The 25,920-nt window shown below is 41.4% G+C and overlaps 1 protein-coding gene across 2 annotated transcripts in view; it reads right to left on the bottom strand.

Annotated features, from left to right (window-relative positions):
* DENND3 (DENN domain containing 3) overlaps nucleotides 1–22,090 on the bottom strand; it is a 33,244-nt gene extending 11,154 nt beyond the window's left edge. Inside the window, exons 1-13 of one of the 2 annotated variants that reach the window (XM_032182580.1) lie at nucleotides 21,952–22,090; nucleotides 17,331–17,607; nucleotides 16,448–16,563; nucleotides 15,815–15,954; nucleotides 10,117–10,228; nucleotides 9,142–9,261; nucleotides 7,670–7,888; nucleotides 6,980–7,101; nucleotides 6,354–6,509; nucleotides 4,109–4,205; nucleotides 1,425–1,528; nucleotides 914–1,095; nucleotides 26–547 (exon numbers count right to left, since the gene is read on the bottom strand). In XM_032182580.1, the coding sequence (XP_032038471.1) occupies nucleotides 26–547; nucleotides 914–1,095; nucleotides 1,425–1,528; nucleotides 4,109–4,205; nucleotides 6,354–6,509; nucleotides 6,980–7,101; nucleotides 7,670–7,888; nucleotides 9,142–9,261; nucleotides 10,117–10,228; nucleotides 15,815–15,954; nucleotides 16,448–16,563; nucleotides 17,331–17,607; nucleotides 21,952–22,035 (2,251 nt within the window). In that variant the 5' untranslated portion in view covers nucleotides 22,036–22,090. Of the gene's footprint in view, nucleotides 1–25; nucleotides 548–913; nucleotides 1,096–1,424; nucleotides 1,529–4,108; nucleotides 4,206–6,353; nucleotides 6,510–6,979; nucleotides 7,102–7,669; nucleotides 7,889–9,141; nucleotides 9,262–10,116; nucleotides 10,229–15,814; nucleotides 15,955–16,447; nucleotides 16,564–17,330; nucleotides 17,608–19,474; nucleotides 19,527–21,951 lie in introns of those variants that run through there. The other variant, XM_032182581.1, reaches the window with a different exon arrangement.
* Between the last annotated feature and the right edge of the window lie 3,830 nt (nucleotides 22,091–25,920).

Raw genomic sequence — 25,920 nt, 5'->3', positions numbered from 1 at the left:
CCATAAAAATACATTTTCTACCCACCTACTGTTAAGGCATCAAACAACCGATGTATAGTGTCTTTGTCTCTGACAATCCCAGACTCCTGGATTCGCTTCACAAAATCATCCAGTTGCATGTGTGTTTTTGGCAACGCAAAGTTTTTTACGTGGTCATCTATTTTTGTAACTTCCCTTTGTTTTTCCATCACTCGACTTATCAGCTTCTTCAGCTCAGGCTTGCGGTCTGCTTGAAAACGCTCAGAAGGAGGCATAGTTTCCACGATCTTTCTTACAAGATCAGTAGGAAAAATTCTTAAGTCTGTTTTATCTAGGTTCTGAAAGTCAGAAAGTGCATTTAGTAGCTTCCCTTGCATCAAGCTAATAAGTCCCCGGAGGTAGAAGTACCTTGCCAGCAATGCTGACTTGTCAGGTGGTAAGGTATTTATAGCTTTGCTGAGATGGTTGAAGAACTCTGTATAGTAGGAGTGAACACACTGGTACATCAGAGGAAAGTGAATTTCTGGGATTTTGAATGTGCTGACTGATTTGGAGGGCATCTTCAGAGCTAAAAACAAAAAAGAAGGTACACTGATTAGCGTAAGCAGAGAGTAAAAGTGTGAGTGTCTTCACAACCAGCAGTACTGTAAATAATGCGAAGAAATCCCAGTTGTGCTAAGGACACAGATGCACTGTATGCACATCCTCCTTATTATCAGAGTATTCCCTATTCTGATAACACCAGTAATAGAAAATGTATTTTAATTTGCATATTCGTATATATAATATGATACGTATATATATAAGCACAGGCTCAAAGTGACCCAGCTCACCATTTCTTTCTAGCATCTGACCCTGTTTCTGTGGAAATCATTGAATGATGTCACCAATAAAGATGACAGAAAAGCATTTGTTTGACACCTTCTTCCCTTACCAATGTCTGTTTCTACTCTTCGAAACGAGGAATTTCTAGGGGGGACTTCTGGCAGCTTGATATCTTGCAGATCAGGCATACTGATCACCATACGCCTATTCATCATGGACTGTGAATTCATTTGTTTAGAAGCCATTTTCTCTGTAGCCATTCTTCTTGGGATACGAAACATCAAGTTCAATCTGAGGGAAATAATTTTAAAAGTTATGCAATTAATTTTACAACTCTGTATACATACACACTAAATGACTACTTGATAATTTTGTTGCTGTTTTACAATATTAAGTTTTACAGTATTAAGTTACCATCATTCTATTAATTTACAATTCCAACAGCTGTGACTGGACACATTTATATCATTCTTTCACAGCAAGCTTAATAAAACGGCCTATCAGTTAGTCACAATCTTATTCATGGATAACCTGATCTCACACCAATAGAGTCAAAAGGACTTTTATCACAGACAGCAAGATGAGATTCAGAAACACAGTAAGAAATGAGAAAGCATCACCTGTCTTCTTCAGACTGGGTACTCAGCTCAAGTCGAGCAAAAGCATCCATCTTTCTGTTCAAACGGGCTTTAAGAAAAGAGTGAAACATGTAGGTCTCCAAAACCTGCGAGAGACAAACTGATTAACTCTTGATCATTTACAAGTTAGCAGCATCTTTTGCTCATTTTTATTAGCTTTGCTTATACAAAGCTAAGAACGTTGATGTTAGCAGTCACAAAACCAAAAATATTTCAACCAGAAGAGCCAACTCAGCTTTCATGCACCTTCCGTACTTGCTTAGTGGCAAACTGCAATCTCAGACCAACCTCGAAAAGAGGGAAAAGAGGGAAAAAAAAGAGAAATACTGAGCATAACAGAGTTTTAGCTACTGAAGTGTAACAGCATTATTTTCCGCCTGTAACAAAGTGATGCAGATATTGTCTATGGCTTGGAACAAGAAGTTTCTGGCACTTTAATGTTACATAAAATTGCAAAGCTACCATTTCAAATTAAAACAGGATGAAACCAGGATTTGAGGCAGCATAACATGTATAACTCTATAAATGTTAGTACTAACACAGAGCAATTAGTGTTGTTTGAAGTTAAACAATTCAGAAAACTGATCATTCAGAAAAATCCAATGCAAACTTCGTCAGGAGAGTGTCATAACCAGGAATTATAACCATTCCTGTTATAACCAGGAATCCTGTCTTTATGCTTATGCAACTTTTAGCCATTAGAAACGGACTGACACTAACAGAAAGACTGTTGTATCTTTGAATGTAACTACAAACATTGCTTTAATTAATGCTTTATCACAGAGGCTTGGTTAAAGTATGCTTTTTAGTCTTGTAGTTACCGGGGTGGGAGTTTATTGATCAGATAAACATAAGTAATTTTGATTTATGAATCAGATTCGTAAGTAATTCTGGTACTCTGAACTTAATGGAAACATTTTCCCAACAAATAGCCTGTTTGTACTCAGGATGCCTCTTAGCTACCTATTTGCAATGCATCCTGTAAAATGGCATCTACAGAAGCACCAAGATTTCTGCTTTCAGGTATTCTCCAGTAGATGGCGTATTTTATTTCCAGTTGTATATACAGGCGCTGACAAGCTGCAGGAACTGAGTCCTTCCTAATGGTTTTTAAAGATAATTAATCAAGATAACTCCAGATATCACTAGATACCATTAACACTATCGATAACACTAGATAACACTAGTGATTAGTCCATATTTTTCTAACTTGCAAGATTTACTTGAAAGCAAACGTACCACTGTGGTATTTTAGTATTTAAATGAGTCATCTGTTCAAAGGTCTTCTTAAATATGGACGTGCTTTAAATTTCAACTCATGAAATTGCCACTCCTTCATTTATAGCATTAGAAACTGCCATTGAGAACATTTCAATTATTTCTATTCGTTTGAAATCTGAGTCAGAACATTTCTCCTAAGTTTTTGGCCAGCTGACACATTGACAGGTTCTTTTTATTTTTTCCGTATTTAGTTTGGTAAATGGCTAGACACAAACCCTTAAATACGCAAAGTCTATTTCTCAGACACGTGACGGTTTAGTTTAATTACCTGAAGGTAAATATTAATTTAATTAGGTGCAAACAGTTTGATGAAAAATTAACTGCAAGGATAAAAATCTCAAACTTTGAGCTTCTGGGCAAAGCGCCTGAACACTTCAAGAAGCTCTGGTGTAATTTGTCTATTCTTAGTTTCTCCTTTTCCCCCTGCTCCTTTCCTTCTTCCATTTTCACTTCCTTTCTCCTCACTTCCCCTCCTCACCCAAAGGGTCTCCAGCCTTTGATGATCAGTGACAGCCTCACACCAAAGAGAACAGCACCAAATCCTACAGCCTTGTGACCAAGATGCTCTCTTTTTAATGAGGAAATCACACCCACCCTATTTCTTTAGGATATACACAGTCATTACATTAAAAGCATCCTCATGCACTGGTGTTCCAAAGGAAAATGCCTGCAACCTCACAGAAGGAACAAAAGGAACTCGGGGCTTGTACAGGAAAACTCCACATGCCTATAGGCCTTTAAAATCAGGTATATTCCAATAAGCTGAGTTAGTAGGAGTGCTAGGAAAAATTAAGTGGGAATTTTAGGGTGTCCTTTAGCCCAAGCAGCTGTAGTTCTACCTACTGAATCTAACAAGAGACAAATCCTGTGCTTGGTGTGAGCAGCACACTCTCACTGTGACACGCTGTAGGAAACGGGCTTGGGGCTTGCAGCCAAGCAGGCATCAGCAGCTCCACGCCCCGCTGCCCACGCTGCAGATAAGGCAGGTGCTTCAACTTGTGCCATTCAGGCTCTTCTGCCATGCTCACAGGCTTGCTCAAAAACTGTGTCCACGCGTGGGCTTTGGTCCAAACAGTCTGGACAGGTGCCTGCGCTTAAAATGCAGTTTAGATGTAGCTCTACTGACCATCTGCCATAGGTTTATCGCACCCCTGGGGAATTACATTTTATTTGCTGTGAAATTACGTAGTGTCTTGCTCTCCAAAATGCTGCCTGCTATTTAATCTGTTTACGGTAAATAAAACAAATCTCATAAAGCGTTCTGTGAAAGCTGGTGAGTCAGGAACACTACACAGCCCAAACTGTGACCATGCCATTAATTTTTGGCATTAATCCTAAAGTAGGGATTAATAGCAGAATCACAACATATTTAACACTGAATTTACCTTTCTGTAAAACGGTTGGTCTCCCACTGCCCTTGTTTTCAGAAATTCTTCACTGTTAAACACTCTGTGTTCATAATTTAGATGGTCTTTTACTTCCCTGGAGATAAAATAAACACAAAGATAAATATGCTTGGGGATTTGTAAGGAAGTTGCCCTTTTGCAGCAGCAACCCACTGATACTACCGGAAACATGCCGCAGTATCAGAAGGAAAATTCAGTTTTACTGAACAAGCCTGAGCTACTGAATCACAGAAAAAAAATACAGACTCTTGTAAGAAGCAAAACAAGCTACCTGCTGTCACTGCCATTTCCAATCAGCAAGGTCACTTACAGTCCATGGGTTTAATTTCAGTAACCCCTGGAGGAGAATCTGTATATTTAAGTCATGACTTAGGCTCCAACCCTGAAATTGTGTCTATATGCAGGGTCCCATACAACCCACTGGAGGCACTATGAAGGCACCTCTCCACATGGGCAATGTGAAATCTGTGATCTGGCTTCATATTGTCCCACTGCATCACATCTGTAACATGCACATGAGACACTGAAAATATTTTGCTGAACTCTCAAACTCTGCTCCTAAAGCCAGCACTAATTGACAACTTGTGTTGTGTCTGAAGAGAAAGAGTTCTTTCAATAAGAGAGAAAGTGAAATGCAAAATCAATGCAATTTTTAGCATATGCATGGTCACAGCAGGCAACAGAGGCTCTGTGCTATCTCTGAAAAACCAGACATCAGTTCTAACTTCTGTGTCCTAAAAATGAGAGAGAACAAGCTGTCTCAGGAGCAGCATGTGTGAGTTTTTCAGGGAAAAAAAAAAAAAAAAAGCTGTTCACTGAACTCAAGCCCACGGGTAAGTTATTTAAGCTAGATACATGCAAGTGGCTAAAATCAGGGCTCCTACTAAAAGGTTAGGATAATAAAATTCTATCTTATTTCATCTATTCATGCTGGATATTAAGAAAAAAAAAATAAAACAAACTCATAAATGAAGAAAATAACTTGGTGAGCTAAAATCCAATGTAAGCACAACTGGGGAATCTTATATCCATGCAGAGACCTGACAAAAGGCCACTACATTGCTTGTCTTTCATGCATGTGTTCAGAAAAATGGTAGTTAGTACAAGTATGTAGTTCTATATTATTTATCATGGCTTGCTTTGAACATGGAACCTCATGCACACAGAAATACTACAGTGCTTCACTGGAGAGAGCAGCAAGTGGCAGCACAATTGCATCAGAGATTTACTTTCCTTCATTCCTGGACGGTGGTAGATAGAGCATTAGAAGATAGAAGAAACAATGCTGAAAAATAAAAAAAAAAAAAGAACAGAGGAAGTTTGAAGGCAAGGAGAAAGAAAGCAAGAAAAGAATCAAAAGAATCAAACAATCAAAAGGTTATTATCATCTCTTAAATACCAAAGCATCTGTTCATTTTTTTTTTTTTGTATTACAGGCATTTAGTGAGTTAGAGAGTTCAAGCTGTTCAGGCAGGAAAAGGCATTTCTTGTTCATCTTTATCTGGAACATATTGCTGCCAAACACTGAAATCCACCAAATCCCACAGTGGCAGCACATCAGGCTTTAAATGGATTTCATTTTCCAGATCCAGCTGTGCTCTCTGGAGTCTGTTGATTCGTCCACATCCAGGAGCTACTGTCCTTGCAGAGGGCCCAGCCACTTGCGTGACTGTTCTCTACAGTGACCCAACAAAAGCAAGCAGTTAACAAAGCCCTGGCACTTGGGCTATATAAATTAACCCAGCACCTCCTGACTGGAAGTGTTAGGAGCAGGTAGGTGAGCAGCTGATCCACAGGGAGCTCCATCCCCAACAAGAGGGGGGTGGTAAATGGCTGGGGATTTTCCCCTCTTCTTCTAGAGAAAAGGGCTGCACTTCTCTTCCTGGAATCCTCTCAAAAGAGACACGCAAGTCCACAATTAGAACAGCTTTACCTAAGATGTCCTAAAAATGTGTATCACCAAATCACTGGGGTTGAAAAGGACCTCTAGAGGTCATCTGGTCCAACCCCTGCTCGAGCAGGGCCACCTACAGCAGGTACTAGATCTATCCGAATACATTAATGATGGATATTCCAGCAGGTTGGCAGGACCTCTTTCTCATTCCCTCACAAAACCTACGAGATTTATGGAATGTCTATGAAACAGGATAAAATAAGAATATTTTCAGTGACATCTTAACCAGTGCCATACGCTCTTACGATAAAGAATTCTATACCCACTCACCTGAAGATATTAACAATTAACTGCAAAGTCATTTGCTGAACTTCTGTATTCAGCTTCTGCTGCCAAGCCCTTCTGCGCATTTGGAGTTCACCAAGATCTGTGCTGGCACGGAGATGGCACAGCTCTAGGTCATAATGCAGCTGAAGACCCTCCACTCTACATGGAAAAGAAAAATAAATGTTAAGTTACATCCTAACACCAATGTTTTCTTCTTATCTCTTAAAGAAAAAGTCATTTAGCTCTCACAAATGTTTTGTTTTTTTTTACCAAGTGCAAGACTGATTTACAAACACTGACAAGCGAACAAGATTCCTGGAAGTCCTATTAGCGCACGTACATCACAGTGCACTCAGTTTTCTGTATAAAGAACAGTAAAGTTCAAAGAATAATATCTGAAATCAAAAATAAACAATTGTTCTAGGTGTTGCAGCATAACATGGCTATGATTACAACCGCTTAAAAGTTAATTGTATATTAATTAATTGAAAACTTCAATTTTCCTTCATCAAATGGCATTTTATATGAAAAATATGAATTAATAATAAATAACACACAATAAAAACATTAAAAAGAGAGCCCGACATGATTTATGCACTACGATAAACACACTTTCAGTATCTTTTTACCTCTTTATGAAAGTTTCTGCGGCTTGTGCCGGAACATCTGGAATTTCAGGTTCCTCTTCATCCATTTTTGAACGTGCAATATTCCCATTATCAATATTAATTAGAATTAAATCTTCAGTTTCCTTTTTAACAGAAGAAAACAGAAAGACTGACAATGTATTTCTCTTTCTCCTTAATACACAAGAGTACTACCACCTACTAAAAGAGTGTTTCAAAAATAAGGACAAAAATAAACCTTCAGAATAACTGAGAAATTACATTCTTTATATTGCTGTTTTTCTTCTAATTAAGTAGTTCCATGATAGAGAACAGCAGCTCCATTACAGTATTTTCAAGTGCATGCTGACCTCTTAACCCAGCTGCCTGGAAAAGGAATTCATCCCACACAACTCTTCAAGCAAAGATCTGAAGGGAAACTACTCATACACAAACAACATGTAGATGGAAATTTTCCCAGATGAAAAAGAAACTCCCAGAAGCCACGAGAAAAAGCCATGAGAAAAGAAAATAAGGGTAAAGGATATAACAAGCAGCTTATCCCAATAAGCCAATGGTCACACTAACATGGCTCTATTACTTTTAGTTTCTTCACTTCTCACACACCTAAATAACAAAACCAGGTTTCTAGGTGAATCTGAAAGAAGGGAGAAAACACACACATGGAACTGAACAGCAAGAATGGGAACATACCGTGCTAACTTCTTCAAAGTGATCGATATGACACCCCATCAGAAAAGATGTTGGGGCCATTACGAAATCCAGCATGTGACGAGACAGAATAGGCACAAAAGTGTGCTGCCACTGAAGAGGATGAAGGTACAACATAAAGCACTCAGCCACGAGCGTCAGCAAGGCCCAGTCAGAAGAGAAGAAAACAATTCTCTGCTCAGTCAAAATGCAGGTCAAGATCTGAAAACAACAAAGCGTTTACAAGGAGTTACATCTAGAACATACAGCATATATACAAATATTCCATCTGCTTGCAAAACAGTCTCACAAGTTCTGTTTTCTAAGAGATAACTTACGTACTATTAAAATTGAAATAACATCCATTTATGGGCTCTTAGAAAACTAAGAGAAGAAAACAGAGAAGGAGAGTAAATTTAATTATGGAAGTCAAGAGGCGTTTTGCCACCAATGTCAAAGAGGTTAGGATTTAGCTGAAATTACTGAAGAAGTTAATCCACCCTTTCCTTCTGATAGAGAGGGACTTAATGGCATCTCAGCACCAAACTCAGATGCCTTGAGTTAAGTGGGATGACTCAAAGCCAAGCCATGGCACATACTGGTTATCTCACAGAGGCGAGAACACAAACTCCATGCTCCAGATGCACCAGTTGCAGAGGACCATTATGGAGGATTTTTGATAGCTCCATTCATAAAATGCAGAAGTGGGTGGAAAAATGGGCACATCAAAAAATTAAAAAAAAAAAAAAAAAAAAAAAAAAAAGCTGTTACCACCTCCCTTCTCAGGACTGAGGACGCTTACAAACATGGGTAGAAGTCTCCAACCTGAGCTTTTTAGAGGAAGTGACACCAGTACTGCTAAAGATCTTGAACAACCTAATTGAACTTTGAAGTCAGATCTTACATTTAAGCAGAGTCAGATCAAGTAACCTACAAAGACACTCCAAATCAAAATTACTGGACAATTCTATGAAACTCTGAAAAAAACCCTTTGCAAATAGCTTCTTGTATTTTCTTGTCTTTCTGTACCATTTACATTCTCTTTACAGGAATGCCAACTGTCACTAATCCATCCTACAGGTCCCTTTTTTTTTTTTTTTTTTTTTTTTTTTTTTTACACATTAGAAGCATTCTTATGAACCTTCTGAAAATGCATTTTATGAGAAATCAAAATAAAATCTGTCAGCTTGGGCATTTATATTTTAAAATGTGTGCTTAAGAAATTCAGCACCTGTTGCTAAACTGTAGAAGAAATAAATCCAATATGCCTTAATCTGGTCTTTAAGTAAGGAAATATCTTAATAAGTACGGTTTATTATGTTATATTTTTAATATGCAGAACTAAGGCTATTCTGAATTCCTGGGTTTACGATGCTTTTCAGTAACTAAAACATCTTGTTTTGTTTCTTTGTTTTAAATACAAATTACCAGTACTATCAATCCCACATACAATTTAAAGTGTTGACGAGCTTTACCTGAAGCACCTGCTTTGGCTTGAAACACAGCAACGGAAGGTGAAGATCCAAGTCAATAACTGGACTGTCCGGGTCCTCCCGTGAAGGAATTATTATTTGAAGTGGTTTCATATTAAATACCTGTTACAACAGATTTTTTTTGTTTATTTCTTAATGAAAGTGTTCCCACACCGCATTTAGCCCAGAATTTTAGGTCCAGCTACAAAGCATCAAGATGAACTAGCAGCAAAGAGACAGGTATTTGACCACTGGAACAGAAACAGAGGGAAATAGCAAAAGATAAAATCTCTAGTTTGAAAGACTGACAAGGACTTTGTTTCCTTTCATTATCATAGGCTACTTTGCCAATAAAACTTTAAAAGAAAATACTTTTAAGACTTCTAAAACCTTCTTTGTTATAAATACATTATAATGTAATTTATATCTGTAGGTACAAGTGGAAAACTCGAAGTCTTGATAAAATTCATTTAGGAAACAGAAAAATTATGAATGTTATGTGAAGATGACAAAACAAGCCAAACCAAATGGATTATTTCAGTGTTTCAAACATTCCACTTCAAATATCATGGGGGCAAATGCTGGATTATCTCAGCACTCAGTAGTTGGTTTAGCCAATCACTCAATGTTCCACCTGTGCACTTTTTTCCCTCTTCTCCAAACCCCTTATCCAAGGTTCAAGGAAATCAGCTAAGGAGAAGCACATGGCTGAAGTACTGCTTCCCTGGAAGCCATTTCAGGTAGATGAAAGATAACAAGGTGCCCAAAATCAGATACAAGACAGGGAACTCCCACACTTTGGTCAAGTGACACAGTTGAGAGGGAAATTTTGTTTCCCTTTTGACATCAGTTATGTATCAGCAGGCAAAATCTCTGATCTGACAGGGAAGACATTTCTCTAATTTATACGAAGCAACATCCTAGAGCTTTATAGTGTGTCATATGAAGATAATTGGGAAATTCAGCATCAGTAATTACCAAGTGCAGTGGTCCTGGTGGCGGGCTGGGTATTAAAAATAATTTTGCTGCAAATTCTTTTATGTGATCATCGACATCTAAATCCTTGAAAGGTCGCAGTTGCACCAGTAAGCTGAAATTAAATTATAGAGAAAAATTTATAAATAATAACATATAAACATGAAAAAAGCTTTTCTGATGACAACCTAGAATTAAGAGGTATTACTAGGAGCAATGAAGCTATTATACCAGATAATTTGTTTCTAATTTATTGGATACTTTTATGGCTCCATTTAATTTTAATGATGCTGCTGTGTCAGAAGCAGACCAGTGTTTTGTTTTGGTTGGTTGTTTTATTTTACTTCCTTGCATAAAATAATGCTCCATATGTATCAGAGGATGCAGCTGGCACACTTCATCTAATGATGGCCAAAGAAATCTAGAGGTGAGATGCAGCTTGAGGAAGGAGCATACTCAGATTGCTTCAAGAACAACACAGTGCCATTATGTCCATCCCATCCCAAGCATCAGACATCAGCTGTAAGATGGAAAACACAATCAAAAAAAGAGAAACTGTATATTAAAAAAAAGGCTAAACACCAGAGGAATCTGAAGCAAGAGCCACACATAGTGTAAGGCCTAGCCCTGCATGAACACCGCTGTTTGTTATCATTCTTACCCCGATAAGGACAAATGCAAAGTGCAAACTTGTCCAATATTGCTACTCTGGATCTGCATTACCTCAGCTGTTTCAAGGCCACGCAGATCATGTGGTTTGCATTATATGTCAGCTCAACTCACGTGCATTTAAACATACACGATATTAACACAGCAAACCAGGAAGTCTGACAGCATTCCTGAAACGTAACAATTCAGAAGCTACAAATCTGGAATTTAAGCCTAATCTGTATGTGCAGAAATGAGGAACTTCGTATGGTTAATATTCTCCTTTGCGGTTTTATTCTGCTTTGTATCTTCTTTGGACTCTTGCAGGAAACTTGTAGTTGGGAAAAGAAGCAGTCTACAAAGCAACTGAGTAGCTTGAGAGATATATCAGAAGTCAGGTTTCCACATTTGTGTACAGAACGTAGACTCCTGAATAAAGACATTCTGTTCTGTGTCACCAAGCTTTATAGCACGTTAGCAATAAGGAAGACATTTAGATTTACTAAATTCACCTTTGGAAGCTGCCTCGGGCTGAGTACTAGGCTGCAACATGCATCCTGCAGAGTCCATCAGCTACCAGGGGGTGTGGAGGTGGCAGGGGGACAGGAATTTAGAAATTCTCAAAGCAATGTACTTTAAACATGCTGCCACACTCAGACCATATCTAAGGTACTACCAACAGCAGAGGCAGACCCAAGAGGTTTTTGTTTGTTGCTTTATTATTCGAGATTATAAAGCACGTGGCAACACATCCAGTAAGTGTTACAACAGAAACCACCTGACCCTGATGCTGCAAAGGAGCAGATGTACAAAAGGGCCTGATCAGCACGCTGCACCCAACAGTGTAACAGCAGCTGACAGCTCTGCTCCACAAACGCCTGCTCAAATAAACGAGGTAATCTCTGAGACATTAGAGAGGGAGCTAATGAGTTTAAGCACCTTCCATTACCTCTGCTAACTGCCCTCAAACAGATTTTTCAGAAAGCAAGACCACGGGAGGGTAGGTGCTTTGTACTGCCTCAGTGCTGCAAGCTATTTGCACTTGGGAAACCAAGGCAGCTGAAGAAACTCTTACACAGGCTGGAAGATTTCTTGTTTGAACGGAGCCTGTTCATCCATCCAAGATGAGAGCTCATCCAGAGGGAGATCACTGCCAGGGATATTTCACTTTGTGAACGAAAGATCATCATCACTACGATGAAGGTTTGGAAGTTCACCTTGCACTTCAAAGCACCTACACAGACCTAACTTTGGACGTTGCGTTCTCATCTGTAGTTTGAGCCTGGTTTCCAGTTGTTATTTTTACTGTACTTTGGTGTTTGATAAAGATTAGGAGCCTGAGTTTTATCTGGAAATGCTTATGACGACAAAATACCTCTGAGGAATCTTCTAAATGAAAACAAACAACCACCCTACCTATGCACGATCCTCTGCACTGCAGGGCCTGCAAACAACGAGCTCTGCAGTACAGAGTTTTTTGTTTTTATATTTCCCCAGGAATCTCTTGCTGGGACAGGATCCTAAATGGAAACAGAACCTACTTCAGCATCAGCCCTTTATTAGCAATAACAAAGAGGATTTTTCCCATGAGTAATTACAGGAAAGAGCTACACACCAGAAATAGGTGGTTTAAGGTCCACCAGCAAGTTTTTTCAAATCCCCAGACTGGCAGAACGATAAATCAGCCAAAGCACCCAGAAGAGTGGTAGATGAACATAACTGCCTTTCTGCTTTACAGGCAAACAGCGACAGAATTTTGTAACGTTACAAAAAGCTGAAACAACCCCAGCTGCACAGGGACCTATGCTCCAAACAGATCACTGAGGTCTTGTTTGCTATAATTGCTTGTATTCCTTTCAGAACAGCCATGCATCCCTGCAGCGAACTGTTTGATGCCCTATGAGGAAAAATAAATAAATCTGTAACACAATCAAAACCAAAAAAATGTTACCTCTCCACTTCTTCCTCTCCTTCCTCTCAACTCCACCCTGGCACAGCATGCTACCTTTTTATAAAAAAAAACAAAACACCCCAAAGGGTAGACATTCTGATCTTATCTGTCCAATTAAGTCAAGGAAAGCACGTGGTGATCACGAGCTTTGAAACAAATATAAAAATCCCAAAGAATATATGGAAACATCATCGGTTGAGTTTCCAGTTCAGCAGGAAAAGCCAGCACTGAACAGAGTTTTGCCACTTGCGTTTCCCCTCTCCTTCCAGCTGCACACACACACATGGGGATCTTACAGCCAGATGCAGCAGAGATACAGGAGGAGAGCTGTGCCACTAAATTCCCCCACTATACAACCAGGACAACTTGCAGTTCCATTACCCTTGAGAACTGCCATATAATTATTGACATATCTACAAGTCAATTAAAGCTTAGATGGCAGGTTAAAGACAAATTTGAACTGCCCTTAGAAACCAGTGCAGTTTAAAGGAAGAAGCCATCTATAGTTACCTTGGAGGCTAATGCTTTAAGTGAGTGCAAAAAACGTGTTATGGGTGATCAAGGCGGAAATATTTAATTATAATGTTTAAAATACCCAGCCAGAGGCAGAAGGTTGAATTTCTAAAGAGATGACTCTACCTGCTAGTTCCTTTCCACACGTGCAAGGCTCCACCTGCAAGCTGGTTCCTGTCTGCTCTGAACCTAGAAACATTTCTGTAGCCTCTGGAATTTTCTATGGCTTTCCTGAACATTTCCCCACTTCTCCCTTAGTGGACTATTTAAAAATGCTTTCACAAACTGACTGCTTCATCCAGCTCGGAAGTATCTCCTTAGAGAAGAAATGACTCATGAACATACCATATAAACCTCTGCTGAGCACCATAACTGCAAAACTGAATCTAGACTATTTCCCAGCCTGTGGAGAGCTGAGTTCAGGGAATAAAAAAAAAAGCATAAAGCTGGACTGGGTTTACGTGGCAAGTTTTTGCTAGCAGGGAGCTGCAGGGCTGGCTTCTGTCTGAGGGGAGCTGCCGCCCATCCGTGGGGGACCCATGCTGGAGCAGTTTGCTCCTGGGGGATGGACCCCATGGGATGGAGCCGTGTGGGAGCAGTTCCTGAAGAGCTGCTGCCTGTGGACAGCCCACACAGGCTCAGTTTGGGAAGGACCCTACAGGGAGCAGGGGCAGAAAGGGACCTGGAAGGAGAGACAGAGATGAAACGCTATAGACTGACCGCAGCCCCCACTCCCCATTCCCCTGGGCCCCTCAGGGCGATGAGGGAGAAGAGGGTGGATCGGGAGAAGGTGTTTTTAGTTTGCTTGTGGTTTCTCACTGCTCTAGCTTGTTAGTTATAGGCAATAAACGTCATTCATCTCCCTACGCTGAGTCTGTTCAGGCTGTCACAATAATCGGTGAGTGATCTCCCTGTCCTTATCTCAACCCTTGAGCCCTTCCCATCCTATTTTCTCCTCCTTTCCCTTTGAGTAAGGGGAGTGAGAGAGCGGCTGTGGTGGAGCTCAGCTGCCCAGCTGGCTAAAACCACCACAGAAGCGTATTATAAAGGCCTGATAGATTGCAAAGCATCACAGCTCAGGTACACAGTTGTAACAGTCACACAGATTAGTATTTATTTGAGGTTTGGGACTATAAAAAGCGAATGAATCACCTCCTGCAGTACCAATGGCTGATGCAACTGACTAAAATGGAAGGACTGGAAAAAGTGATCTGGGCAGGAAAGGAGAAAGTGAAACAAAACATTTCCTTTTTAATTTACTTATTGTCTGGATTTTGCAGTAGCCTGTGAATACCTAGTTTTTACCACATCGATGTCCCTCGTCCACACTTAACCCCTCTATTAATGCTCTGAAAGTGACAGGACAGAGCTAGCATGAAAAACAGCAGTGGGTGTTTTCTCCTTAAGGGCAGCCAAGAGTTACTCGCTTCTGGTATCAAAGGTTTTTGGAGGAAACATCTGAATTACCAGGGAGGAAGGAAGGCACTGCTTTGTTCTTCCAGGGCTCTCTTATCTAAACCGGGGAAAGCCAGCCCCTACAACATCCAAGCCCACAGGGGAAACGACCAAGGTACAGAGTCCAGTTGGGAGGCAGTGATGTACCCACCGCACCCACGAAACACACTGCTGTCTGCTCTGAACACCAACAGCAGGCAGAAAAAGACTGGCAGACTCAAGCTGTGACCTAAAACCCTAGTATTTCTCGGCTTACATATACAAATATCACCTGCTGAGGCAAATCCCTGCAAAAAGATGACACGTGACGTCAAATTTGTCTCTACAAAGCTTGGCTGAAATTTCCTGAAAGGAATCTTCTACCTCTGCAAGCAAAATTAGCCAGGAATGTCCACCATGCAGTGCCAGGCTCCCTCACGCAAGGAGGGTTTAATCCACTTTAGAAAAGTATACAGATTTTAACAGTTTAACAACAAAGCAACATACAAAGGTTATGACCTCAAAAGTTACGAAAGAAGACTGACTTATGTTCATTTCTCTTTTAATTCATCCGTACTGCAGAGTTTGAGTGTTTCTGACCCATGAAGTACTCTAACACTACAATTTTCTCTGCTAGTTCTACGACAGCCAGGCAGCCACCATACTCCCTCAATTAACTTGGATTTAGTTAAAATGTCATTAACTGCTTATCCATACACATATTCACGTTCTTATGGCATTTGTGTGCTGCATAACAAAGAGGTCTTTGGCTTTTGAAGTGATTTTCACCAGTGTGCCAGAACTGCACTCACCCTTCTTCCAGTGGAAAGAAAAACAAAACCCAACCAAACAAAAAAAAATACCACAAAGTCTGAGGCATCTGTTTCCTGCAAACTGTTATTCTTCTAGGCATACCAAGAATATCAAAGAATAGAAAGACGTCATCAGATCTAAACATTAATTTTTTTGATATTTAAAATGTGTGTTTTCCTGCTGCCCAGGTAACATTCACTTCACATTTCTTCTCTTCCACTCCCTCCCATCTGATAGTATCTTAACTTAAAACTGTTTTAGCATTCTGCACGTTGTGGGAACTGATGTATGAAAACCTGCGCAGTTATTTCCAGTAAAAACACAGAGGATAGCAAGCCTTACCATGAGAGGCAATCCTTGAGGGCATTGAAATATGGGTATCTGGATATAACGCAAATAGCGAGCGGTACGAAACACTCCGACTTCTTCTCAGTCCGCGCAGATTCCCAGGGGGGCTGCCCGTTTGAGGAAATACAGCCACCCTACAAGGAAACTACAGATTAATGTGTTTATGTTAATCAGGAATTTGTGGCTGGTATTTTCTTGAGAGCTCAAGAGATATGATACCCAATTCCCTCTGCATTTTCAGGGGATTTGGATGCCTATCTCCCTTGAGCTCTTCAGAAAAATTTCAGCCTACACAACTAAACACACATATCAAAAAGAATTTTAGCAGAGAAGATATTTAGAAAGAACAGAGGGCACAGCCTTCACAAAAAACGTGCCCAAGGGACAAGTCTGCTCTTAAATATTCAGTCAAAACTCCTGAAAAACCTGTTATGGATTTTAATCAGAGTACACTAGAACAGCAATGCATTAAATTACAATGGCATTATAAAGTATGATTTGTTCTATACTTCTGCTAAGAAAAACTATGTTAACTAATTGCAGAAATTAAACCCGGCATTATTTTCCAAGCATTTTATTTTATATCTTTTAATATGTTTCAATAATGGCATGAGTTAAATAACATACTTGCATAGGCTGGTAGTACTGTGCAACAACACCATATGTTCTGTTACCACAGACATCTGTGAAGACCAGGAAATGAATCTGGTCCTCTTTTGATTCAGAAGTTACATGAAGTCCTCCTGCAATGAAGACAGAAGTTTGTTTTTTTTTTTTTTTAAGACTATATATATATATGTAGTTAAAATATATAATGATATATATATACACACAGTGACAACCGCTTGAAAAGTGATTATTCATACCAAATACTGCACATTTCTACTTAATTTCAGGAGAAATGTGTCATCTGAAGGGATTAAAATGCACATATACAATCCAATCAATCTAAGGTTTCTTACAAAGGTTGCAAGCCACACATTACTGAAGAAGCCAGAAATATTCCACAATTATTTTGCATTTTAAATGGAAAGTACAATAGATGAGTTTTGCTCACTCCCCCCTCAAGGTATCTGTAAGGTGTGCAGTACTAATATGCATGTTAAAATTGCTGCACTTAAGCCTGGAGGAAAGAGTCATTACTAACTTTATTGTATATGTTAAGAATACACTAATTAGGCTATCTTAATAGCAAATGCAAATTCCAAGAGTCATTCAAAAAAAAAGGGGGGAAAAAAGAAAAAGTGCACGGGTGCTCATCCATTTAAGCCAAGATTGTGAATCCGTTGTGGACGGGGATTTTCTGCTTCCCTCCCCTGCACCTGCTGCAGCTTCTTGTTCTAACGGGTCTGTCCCACCCAGTTCAGCCCTACTCTCATCACTGACCTGCTGACAAGTAGACACGGTTTTTGTACTGTGGAATTCACTAAGAGAGTGAAGATGATCGTATTATGGGTCACGAAAAACATATTAAAACAGTTCTCACTTAGAAGTGAGAGCCCTACAGTACCTGGGAAGCACAGCTGTGGCAAACCAATAAGATCAATGTCCTTTGGAACTGTAATGTCCTCGGTGTCGGGCACTTTCTGCTCCCCATTGACACTCTTGATGTTTTCAAACTTGGGTTTCTCCTTCTTCTTTCGGAAAGACCGACGCTTACTTCTGTTCAAATTATTAGTGCTTGTATTAGCCGTGTGAATATCATCTCTGCTGATGAACGGAGGCACAAATACAGAAAGAACTTCCGGATCAAGGGGAGGAAGATTTTTGGTTCTTCTTTGAGTATCCTATAAAAAATAACAATAATGCATTAAGTTGATACTCATCCTGCTAGGTTTTTGAACCATTCTAACCCTGTTTTCTCCCTGCTTCTACAGTTGTGGGTTTAGAATACATTTTTCTCTTCTTAAATAATTCATTTTTCCTTCCAATTTCCCTCTTTAAATAAATCAGTGCAAGGGGAATACTCTGGTCATTTTTAATCTGTAAAGAATCATTCTTCATCTTTCAAAAACATTCCTTATCAGTAATCCCTTTCACATAAGAAAACTAACAAATATCAAATAAGCTATTTCCTCCTTCCAAGCATTAGGATTAAACACAGGCTCTCTATAAAGTAGCAAAACAAACCAGGCAACAAATAAATGAAAACAAACAAACCAAAGGAAGCAGAGCTGAACTCCCTGGGTAAGTCTTTGTTCAGTTTCAGGGAAAGTTAGGTTTTGACTCAGAATAACATCTACAGGAGAAGGAGGGGGGCCCTTTCACAAAACAACTTCTTGGATTCTTGACCACATACCTGACACGAGTAGCTGCATTTGAACTACTTCGCTGTCATTTTAATTCTTTTGGCAAGGCAAAAGCAGCAAGTGAGAACTTTGTTTAACCAACGGATATTTGGAAACAGGAAAGGCAAGCCTCAGTGTGGCTGACAAGCCTTTCCGTGTGCATTTTTTGCCAACCTTAAAGACAGACAAAGCATGCATACAGCTTCTTTTACCCTAAGACATGATGCAACTGGCACTTATATTTTAAATAATCATTGAATAGCAGTGCCGGCCTCATCATTTGCTCCACTTTTTCAGGTAGCTGTAATATACAAAGCTCTGTTTGTTCACTGAAGCCCATCCTCCTCTGTCAAAGTTTTGTAACAGAAAGTCTCAACGTACACATTCCAACAGATGAGCCCACCAGCGGTCTTCTTTACTTGTGAGGCATCACAGGAAAAATGAGAAGGAATACTTAACCTTCATGATATATTAGTTACTGGATCGTTAAGATCCATCATATTCTATAATAGCATACTTGAAAGAAAATACATAAAAATAAGTGAGAAACCTAACATGATCCCTCTCAAAAAAAAAAAATAATAATAATAAAACACAAACAGAAAAAAAACACTGCTAAGCACTGCAGAAGGAAGTTGAGAATTAAGGCTTAGCCCTGAGGCTATTGCACTAGGAAAACACAGACCCACTCCAACAGCAGCAATCTCAACTTGGCAGCTTTGCCCCGCAGAGCTTTTGATAGGAGGCTGCTGCGACAAGGCAATCCCTGACTGCCTCTGAAGGCATCTCTGTGCTACAGAGCGCTGGATGGCAGCCAGCGATTCCACAGCCCCTCAGCTAAACAGCTTCTAACGTGGCAGGGCCTTGATGGCTGGGACTACAAGAGAGGCATTAGACACCAATTTGATTTTTTTCCCACAGAACAGCCTCGTCAGCGCTGTCGCTGGCTCAGTGACCCAGTTGTCAGCAGTCAAATCAGCTCTTATTAAGATCTAAAGCCCAAGTCATATTTTCTTAACCTCTCAGATCAGAGAACGAAGAGGCAGCAACCCAACAACATCCACTTGTGTCTACTATTCTTTGAGCATTTCTTATTCTCTGCTTCTCCTGCCACTTCTCTGTTTTCTCTGACTGTTGCTTTTCACTACCGAATGTCCTTGCAGCATACCTAGCCTCTAGTGCCTTTTCTCTCCATTAATTCTGCAAGATTCCTAAGTCAGAGACTTTATTCCATTGCTATTTACACTAATTATGCTCCTGTGATAACAGTGCCACATGCAACACAGATAAAAGAGACTTCTTTAAAAACAAAAAAAAACGAAACAATGACCACACTGCTTTTGACAAAAACAAGGAGTATTGAAACCACAGAACGGAGCGTCCTCTCAGCCATGTGATCTTGACTATTTGCTGTCTCCTCGATGGCATTCTCCTCTTCCCATCACTAAAGAAGTTAATTCCACCTCAAACGTCACCAAAGAATTGGCTTCTTTAAGGAAGAACCAGGCAGGGAAAGGTATGAAGGCTTCCCCTAGAGGAAGGGACCTCTGGAGGTGACAGCAATAATAACTTTGAAGTTAAATCAAGTTGCTCTGGGTCTCATCCAGCAGTTTCAGAAATCCATCGAGAAGCAGATTCTCCCAACTTGTGCTGCAGCCCTCAAATAACTCAAATCACTTCTGGTAGCCCTCCTGCTGGTCAGCAGCTGTCTGTATCAAGGTACCCAAAGGTGGGCCGGTATTTCAGGTGTGTCCTCGAGAGCATTGAGCTACAATAATAACAATAATCACCACTTAGCTTCACCTATCAGCAATGGTCTTGATAACACAGGTCACTACCTGGCAGCTTTCACTGCCACAAGCTCACACTGCTGACTAATATTCAACGTGCTCACACCTGGCTGCTTCTGCACAACGTGACACCTCACTTCCAGAAGGCCGTTACAGAAAATGTCCAAAAAAAAATGGTTTGGTGGCGATGTCTGCTTTGGGATGGCCAGAAAGCACAACGCAGCCATTAAGGAAAAGCATCTGTAATACTTATGGTGGTGGATAGATCAAAAACCCAGCAACGATGGAGCCAGTGGAAGATCCCAGACATCTCACAGACTGCGTGTCACACTCATCACTTCAAAACTCAGCTTTATATCTGGAAATCTTAGAGCGAAAGTTATCTTGGCAATAAGGACAATTACTGGGTGACAGCCCAGAAACTTCTGTGCAAAATTGTCTCTTTGTTCCCGGAATCCCCACTGGCAACAGGTCTCTTAAAATTACTCCTGTTTGGGGAGTGGTTTAAACATCACGCTCCCACTGACCTCACTGACTTTATTACTCCACATTGCAATAAAGTTAATGCATAAACACAATTTCCAGACCAAGATCTGAAGCATTGACAAGGTTATCCTACTGTTACATCTGCAAATATCACCAGTTTCCATCCACATTTTATTATTCCTGTCAGAAGTTCTCTTCTTTCTGCACTCACTGGAATTACACAAAACATATCCCAACATTTTCTGATGTCCATAGTGCTGTGGAAGGAAAAGGAAGTGGGATAAACCTACAAACTTTCCCCAAGATAACAATTACCCTGTGGTGTAACAGCTTGAAGAGATGTTACTGTAGTAACATCCACACCCACAGAGCCTACTTTCCTTTCTGACACTGTGAGCAAAAAGAGGATTCAAAGCATGTGATGCGATCAGAACAATGGAAAGGCTTCTTTTATTTTTTTAAGCCAGTTTCCTATTTATTGTTCCACATGTTTTTGGAAGCAATGAACTCACGCTGCACATACAACAGTGGATGAAAGTGAAAAGGAAATCCATCCCTTCTGGGTCTGCTCCTGAAGCAGCTGCCAGAACAACACGTACACACCGATTTCAAAAGCCTGGTGGCAACATTTATGGCATAACTACTTCCCCAATTTGAATGTATACATGAATGAGATCCTGGAATTTGAACCTCTGCTTAGCCACTATCACTGAAGAGGCTGACATCAGCAGAAACCGTCTCCTGAGTGAGTAAGCAACAATAATATTTTAACAAAGCCTTTTTTTTATCTAACACTATGAGAGCGCACGGCCAAATCCAAGCTGAAGAAAGACAGAGGAGATCCTGCAGGGATCAGGAGCAGGAGCTCGGCTTTTAGTGCATACCAGCAGCATCACAGCTATTCCCACAGCCGGACAGCCTCAAGCAGATCCATCAGCACGTACCAACAAAGCAAAATTAACCAGAGGACTTTAATTGTTAACTCACGTGTGCAGCGGCGGGTCCCGAGCACATTACAAATATTCGAGGCTGAGTCCAACCTATCGACTCCTGCTGTACCTGAATCAAACAGGTTGTAATTGGGAGCATTTAATGAGCCCAACCTTAACCTCAATACCAGGATTTTGACCTTTAGGTTGCCCTCAGGGTACCGGTTACCTGGCTTTATTCCCCTACTTCTACCTTGTTTTCCACCTTGAGGTGGGAAATGGGACGTTAACCTGTAAAGTATACACACTATCCAAGCATTTTGCCTATGTAGAGCTACTTTGCACCCTCCACCAAAGCCCAGACCTCCAACAAAGCGCAATTACTTCACATTTTTTGCAGAATTCCCCCTGCTGCTGACGGTCTCCTGTCAACTTTTCGAGCGTTTCTGCTGCACCCGATGCCAGCACGCAGGCAACCCAGGTGCTTCGCCCGCCTCAACATTTGGGGAGAGAAGCCCAAGGAAGGCAGGGAGGAAAAAAAAAAAAGCTGGGGAAGAAGCTGCAGAGGTTGTCCCATGGAGGTTACCTCACGGAGGAGGCTGTCCGCCGCTCCCCCTCAGCCCCCCGACCCCCCTCACCTGCAGGAGCGCCCTCAGCTGCTCTTTGGGCACGCCGACCATCAGGCAGACCTCCAGCAGGCCCGAGGGCAACACGTCCTCCATGGCACGGCAGCACGGAGCGGCACGGGCCGGCAGGACGCGGCGCTCCGCCGCCTTCCCTCAGCACCACCCGTCCCCTCCCCTCAGGCGGCCCCGGGGAGGAGCCGCTCCCTCAGGGGGCTCCGCGCCCTCCTTTCCCCTCAGGGAGTTCCGCTTTCTGATTGGTCGCCCTTCACGTCGCTCTAAGGATATGACCAATAAGAGACGCGGAATTGAGTTAGGCGGGCTTTTCGGGGCGGGGCTTCGCCTCTTGTCACCGCCCGGGCTGAGGGGGAGCTGGGCTCGCCGCATGGCGGCAGCCGCTCGGCGGCTGTCGCGGCTCCTCCTCCGGGAAAGCTCCCGGGGAAGCCGCTCCCCGCCTCAGGGGGAGGCTCCTTGTTTTATCCCGAGAGAAAACAACCCATTTTTCTTTCTTTAACCCTGAGGTGCCTCGAGGCTGCCCGCTTCCTCATAGAGGCGGGTGCAGTTAGCGGTGCCGCTCGCCTCATGTTTGCTCCAAGTGACTCAGCAGCAGTGCGTGGCTGCCATTAAATACACCATTAAATACGAGCCCCGTTTACATAACGTGTCACAGTTTCATAGTTTCGACGAGCCGTAACCGCAGAGCGGGTTGCGGGCTGTGGGGTGTTTTCGCCTCACAGCAGCAGGGCCCCGGCTTCAAGCTGCCCACACAAGCGAGGGGATGGCGAGGGGATGCCGTGGTTTCTTTTCCAGCTCTTTAATCTACGCAGATACTGAGTCACTTCATACCTACTGTCTCAAATTGGCTTTCCCTGACCGAAATCTGCGTCCTCTGGGACTGGCACGTAATTTTATCGGTGGCTGCACGAGGTACCTGCGACTGCGGCGAGCAGTTTCTTTGAAACCGAAAGTGTGAGAGGTAAATTCACCACAGCCACCAACCTCTTCGTGGTTTACTCACGTCTTACACACACAAAAAAGTCCTGGTAGAAGTGCCTTTTCGTGGAGATTTTATAAACTATTTTTTTTTTTTTACAGCCTCACGTGTTCTCAGATAACTTTTTGGGGGAAGTCACACAAAAGAAACTCATTATATACCACTGACTAAAAGAAGGAAATTCTTGAAAACCTAGAAGCTCAGGGATTATTTCTTCCAAGGCTCACAGATTTATGTTAATCCCTTACAGCCTTAAAATTCAGTGTTAAAATCATCCTGTTTAGCTTGCATAGCCCAGGACGTGGAATCAGAGGGATTTCTGGATGCTTCTGACTGATGCATGAGTCCTGAAATAGGGTTTGATTGCAATCCCTGCTAGAAGTCATCTTACTTTTGGTTTCACTGTTCAGTTCGGCTTTTTGCCACTGGTTCATGTTAAGCTTTGTCTCCTGTTTGAACATCTTTGCTACAAAGAGATTTCTCCTTGCAGAGAAAATGTAGAGTTCAAGACAATTCTTGATCTCAATTTATTTTTAAGAAATCATACAATTTATGTATACTCATTAAAATTCTTCCCAGTCACATCTGTGCATCTTTTCTCAATCTCTTCACAGTTTCTGGATATTCTTAGGGTTATTACTTCCACGGTGACAGCCCTACATCTCACAGTCTTTGACCCGTGTCTGTGACCTGCTGTTTGACCACATTAAAAGAAACATACAAATGAACAAAGGCTATTTAGCAATCTAGGTCACCCTACAGTTAATTACTCTGTATTATGATTAGTTTCAGATTTCTCTGCTCTCTGCAATGATAAATAGTGAATGATTCCTGTTCATAATTAGTCTAGCCCTCAAGAAGTTGTAAAAGCAGAACTACAAGATAAAAGGTGACAATGTGAATCTCTGATAAAATCTCAAAAACTTTGGAAACAAGAAAACAGCTATATGGGCTCACTGGTAGGAGACAGAATAATTGACGCAGAGAAGAATCCCTCTGTGCTACAAAGGGATTCACGTAGTTGAATTAACTTTACCCAAGAAAAATTGACATCTGAGGAAGAAATATTGACTTTTATTATTCTCTTTTTTTGCAAGAGTACAAATACAGTAGATGTTTCTTTGTTAACTATCTGATGTGGTGCTCAACTGCTTAGAGTACATGAAGAAAAACTGCTGCTGTAGATACATCTGAAGATGTAAGATGCCCTTGAGTGGGCAAGGCTCTATTGGACCTGAAGGCCATGTCTTGGTAAAGATTCCCTTAACATAGAAATCTAATTCAGCTTTCAGTGTTCCTTTGATGCCATCTTGCTTGTAAAATATAACCAACCCAATCAGATGAGAAGCCTCGAGCTGTCTCTAGCATTAAGGACATCGTCAGAATCCCATAGTCACAGGGAATATCTTCCATCTTCCATGTTCTGCCTTGCATCTGAAATCTCTTCTGAAATCTTCTCCAAGGGGAAGAGAAGGTGGAGTTACACCTTCACCTCTTTCAAATCGAGTGACTGCAAATCAGATTTGTCTGACAGTCGTGCTATGAACTGCATGGGCATGGTTGACGTGCTCTCCATCACCCCAGAAGAGAGCTCAGTGTGACTTTGTTGGGTTGCAGGCATCTGTAGAGAACACCTATATTTAGTTAAATGAACCCTACCGGTGTCATAGTAAAGCCAGTCGATGTGTCTTCATCCTTGCATCTTCCCACACAAGTCTTCTGTCGTCTTTGGTACCCAAAATACAGTGCTCAGTCCTCAACCTTTATGCTGCCTCCCAAAGGATGTGGCACAACCCGTGATAACAGCAGCACTGAGGTAAAGAAGAGAAAGGAGTTTGCCCTCCAGAAGCCCTAGGACTGTGAGCTGTAAAGCACAGAAGTGCCCTAAGGAGTTACAAGATGGTTATCGGGCGTGTTATTTTAGTGCTGATTTCCGTTCATGCTTGTGCACGTTCTCAGAGCTGTGAATTATGTGTCAGCCACACAAGGAGCGTACAGTTTCTAACTTTTGCAGAGTTTCACCATGATTTATATAAGTCGACAGGCATTTCCTTTTGCCACTGAATATAGACATCATTTGTTTTCTGCAGGTTTATTCACACGCTGCTCAGTATCCTCCCCTTCTCTTACAATTCAGATCGTCTTGCAATGTTCTTCCCAACTTCAGCATTTCAGCATTGTAATCCTTCTCTCAGAAGGAATACAAAGCAAGAGAATCCCATGGCCGTGTAGAGAAAGGTATTTATGGGCAGCCATGACATCGCTTTCATTGCCGGACAATGCAAATTTAACCTGGTATTAGCAACCACTTGGTAACGGGCTATGCAAATTGAATTATTATTTTCAAACACGGGCCCTGCACCGGCTTAGAATATCTCAGAGCCTCAGATATTTATTCCCATTCTTACTAATGCTATAAAAATGACTGTGATAAATGTTTATCTTACTTATTGTCCAGCTGAGGATAACGGCTTTGACTTCAGTATTATTCTCTAAAAGGTCACCAGATTCAGCAGGAAGGCATCAGAGGGAAAGGAGGACAGCTTAGGCATCTCAGCAGCTATTAACAGTTCCATTTGCATCTTCCTTTTTGACTTGGCTTGTCTGGTACTCTTACGGTACCGAGCTAGTACCTCTGCACTGCCCCACAGCAATCCCAGAACTGTCAATAGCAGTCTTTGCACCTGCAAAAACATCCGATTAATTGGATGTGCTGCACACAGAATGCTCGTCAGCTTTTATGATGCTTGCAGTTAATTTACCTTAATGGCTGTCACCTCCTTTGAGATATAAAGGCGGATCCAGCCACACTGTGAATGAGGGTAGGATGTGGGAGGGAAAAAAAGGTGCCACGACCACACAATGTGCAGCAGCGTTGTGTGAGCGGGTGTTTGTGCCCCAGCAGGGAGGGAGAGAGGGCTAATGAGGAAATTAACATCTCCGTAGCCCCGCTGTAATCCCACAACCTGATAAAAGCTGCAAAGGATGTA

The sequence above is a fragment of the Aythya fuligula genome, chromosome 2 (assembly GCF_009819795.1).
Source record: "Aythya fuligula isolate bAytFul2 chromosome 2, bAytFul2.pri, whole genome shotgun sequence".
In the NCBI taxonomy this organism is placed as follows: Eukaryota; Metazoa; Chordata; class Aves; order Anseriformes; family Anatidae; genus Aythya; species Aythya fuligula.
Note: the sequence above shows the minus strand (reverse complement) of the source record. Positions and strands in the feature narration are given on the sequence as shown.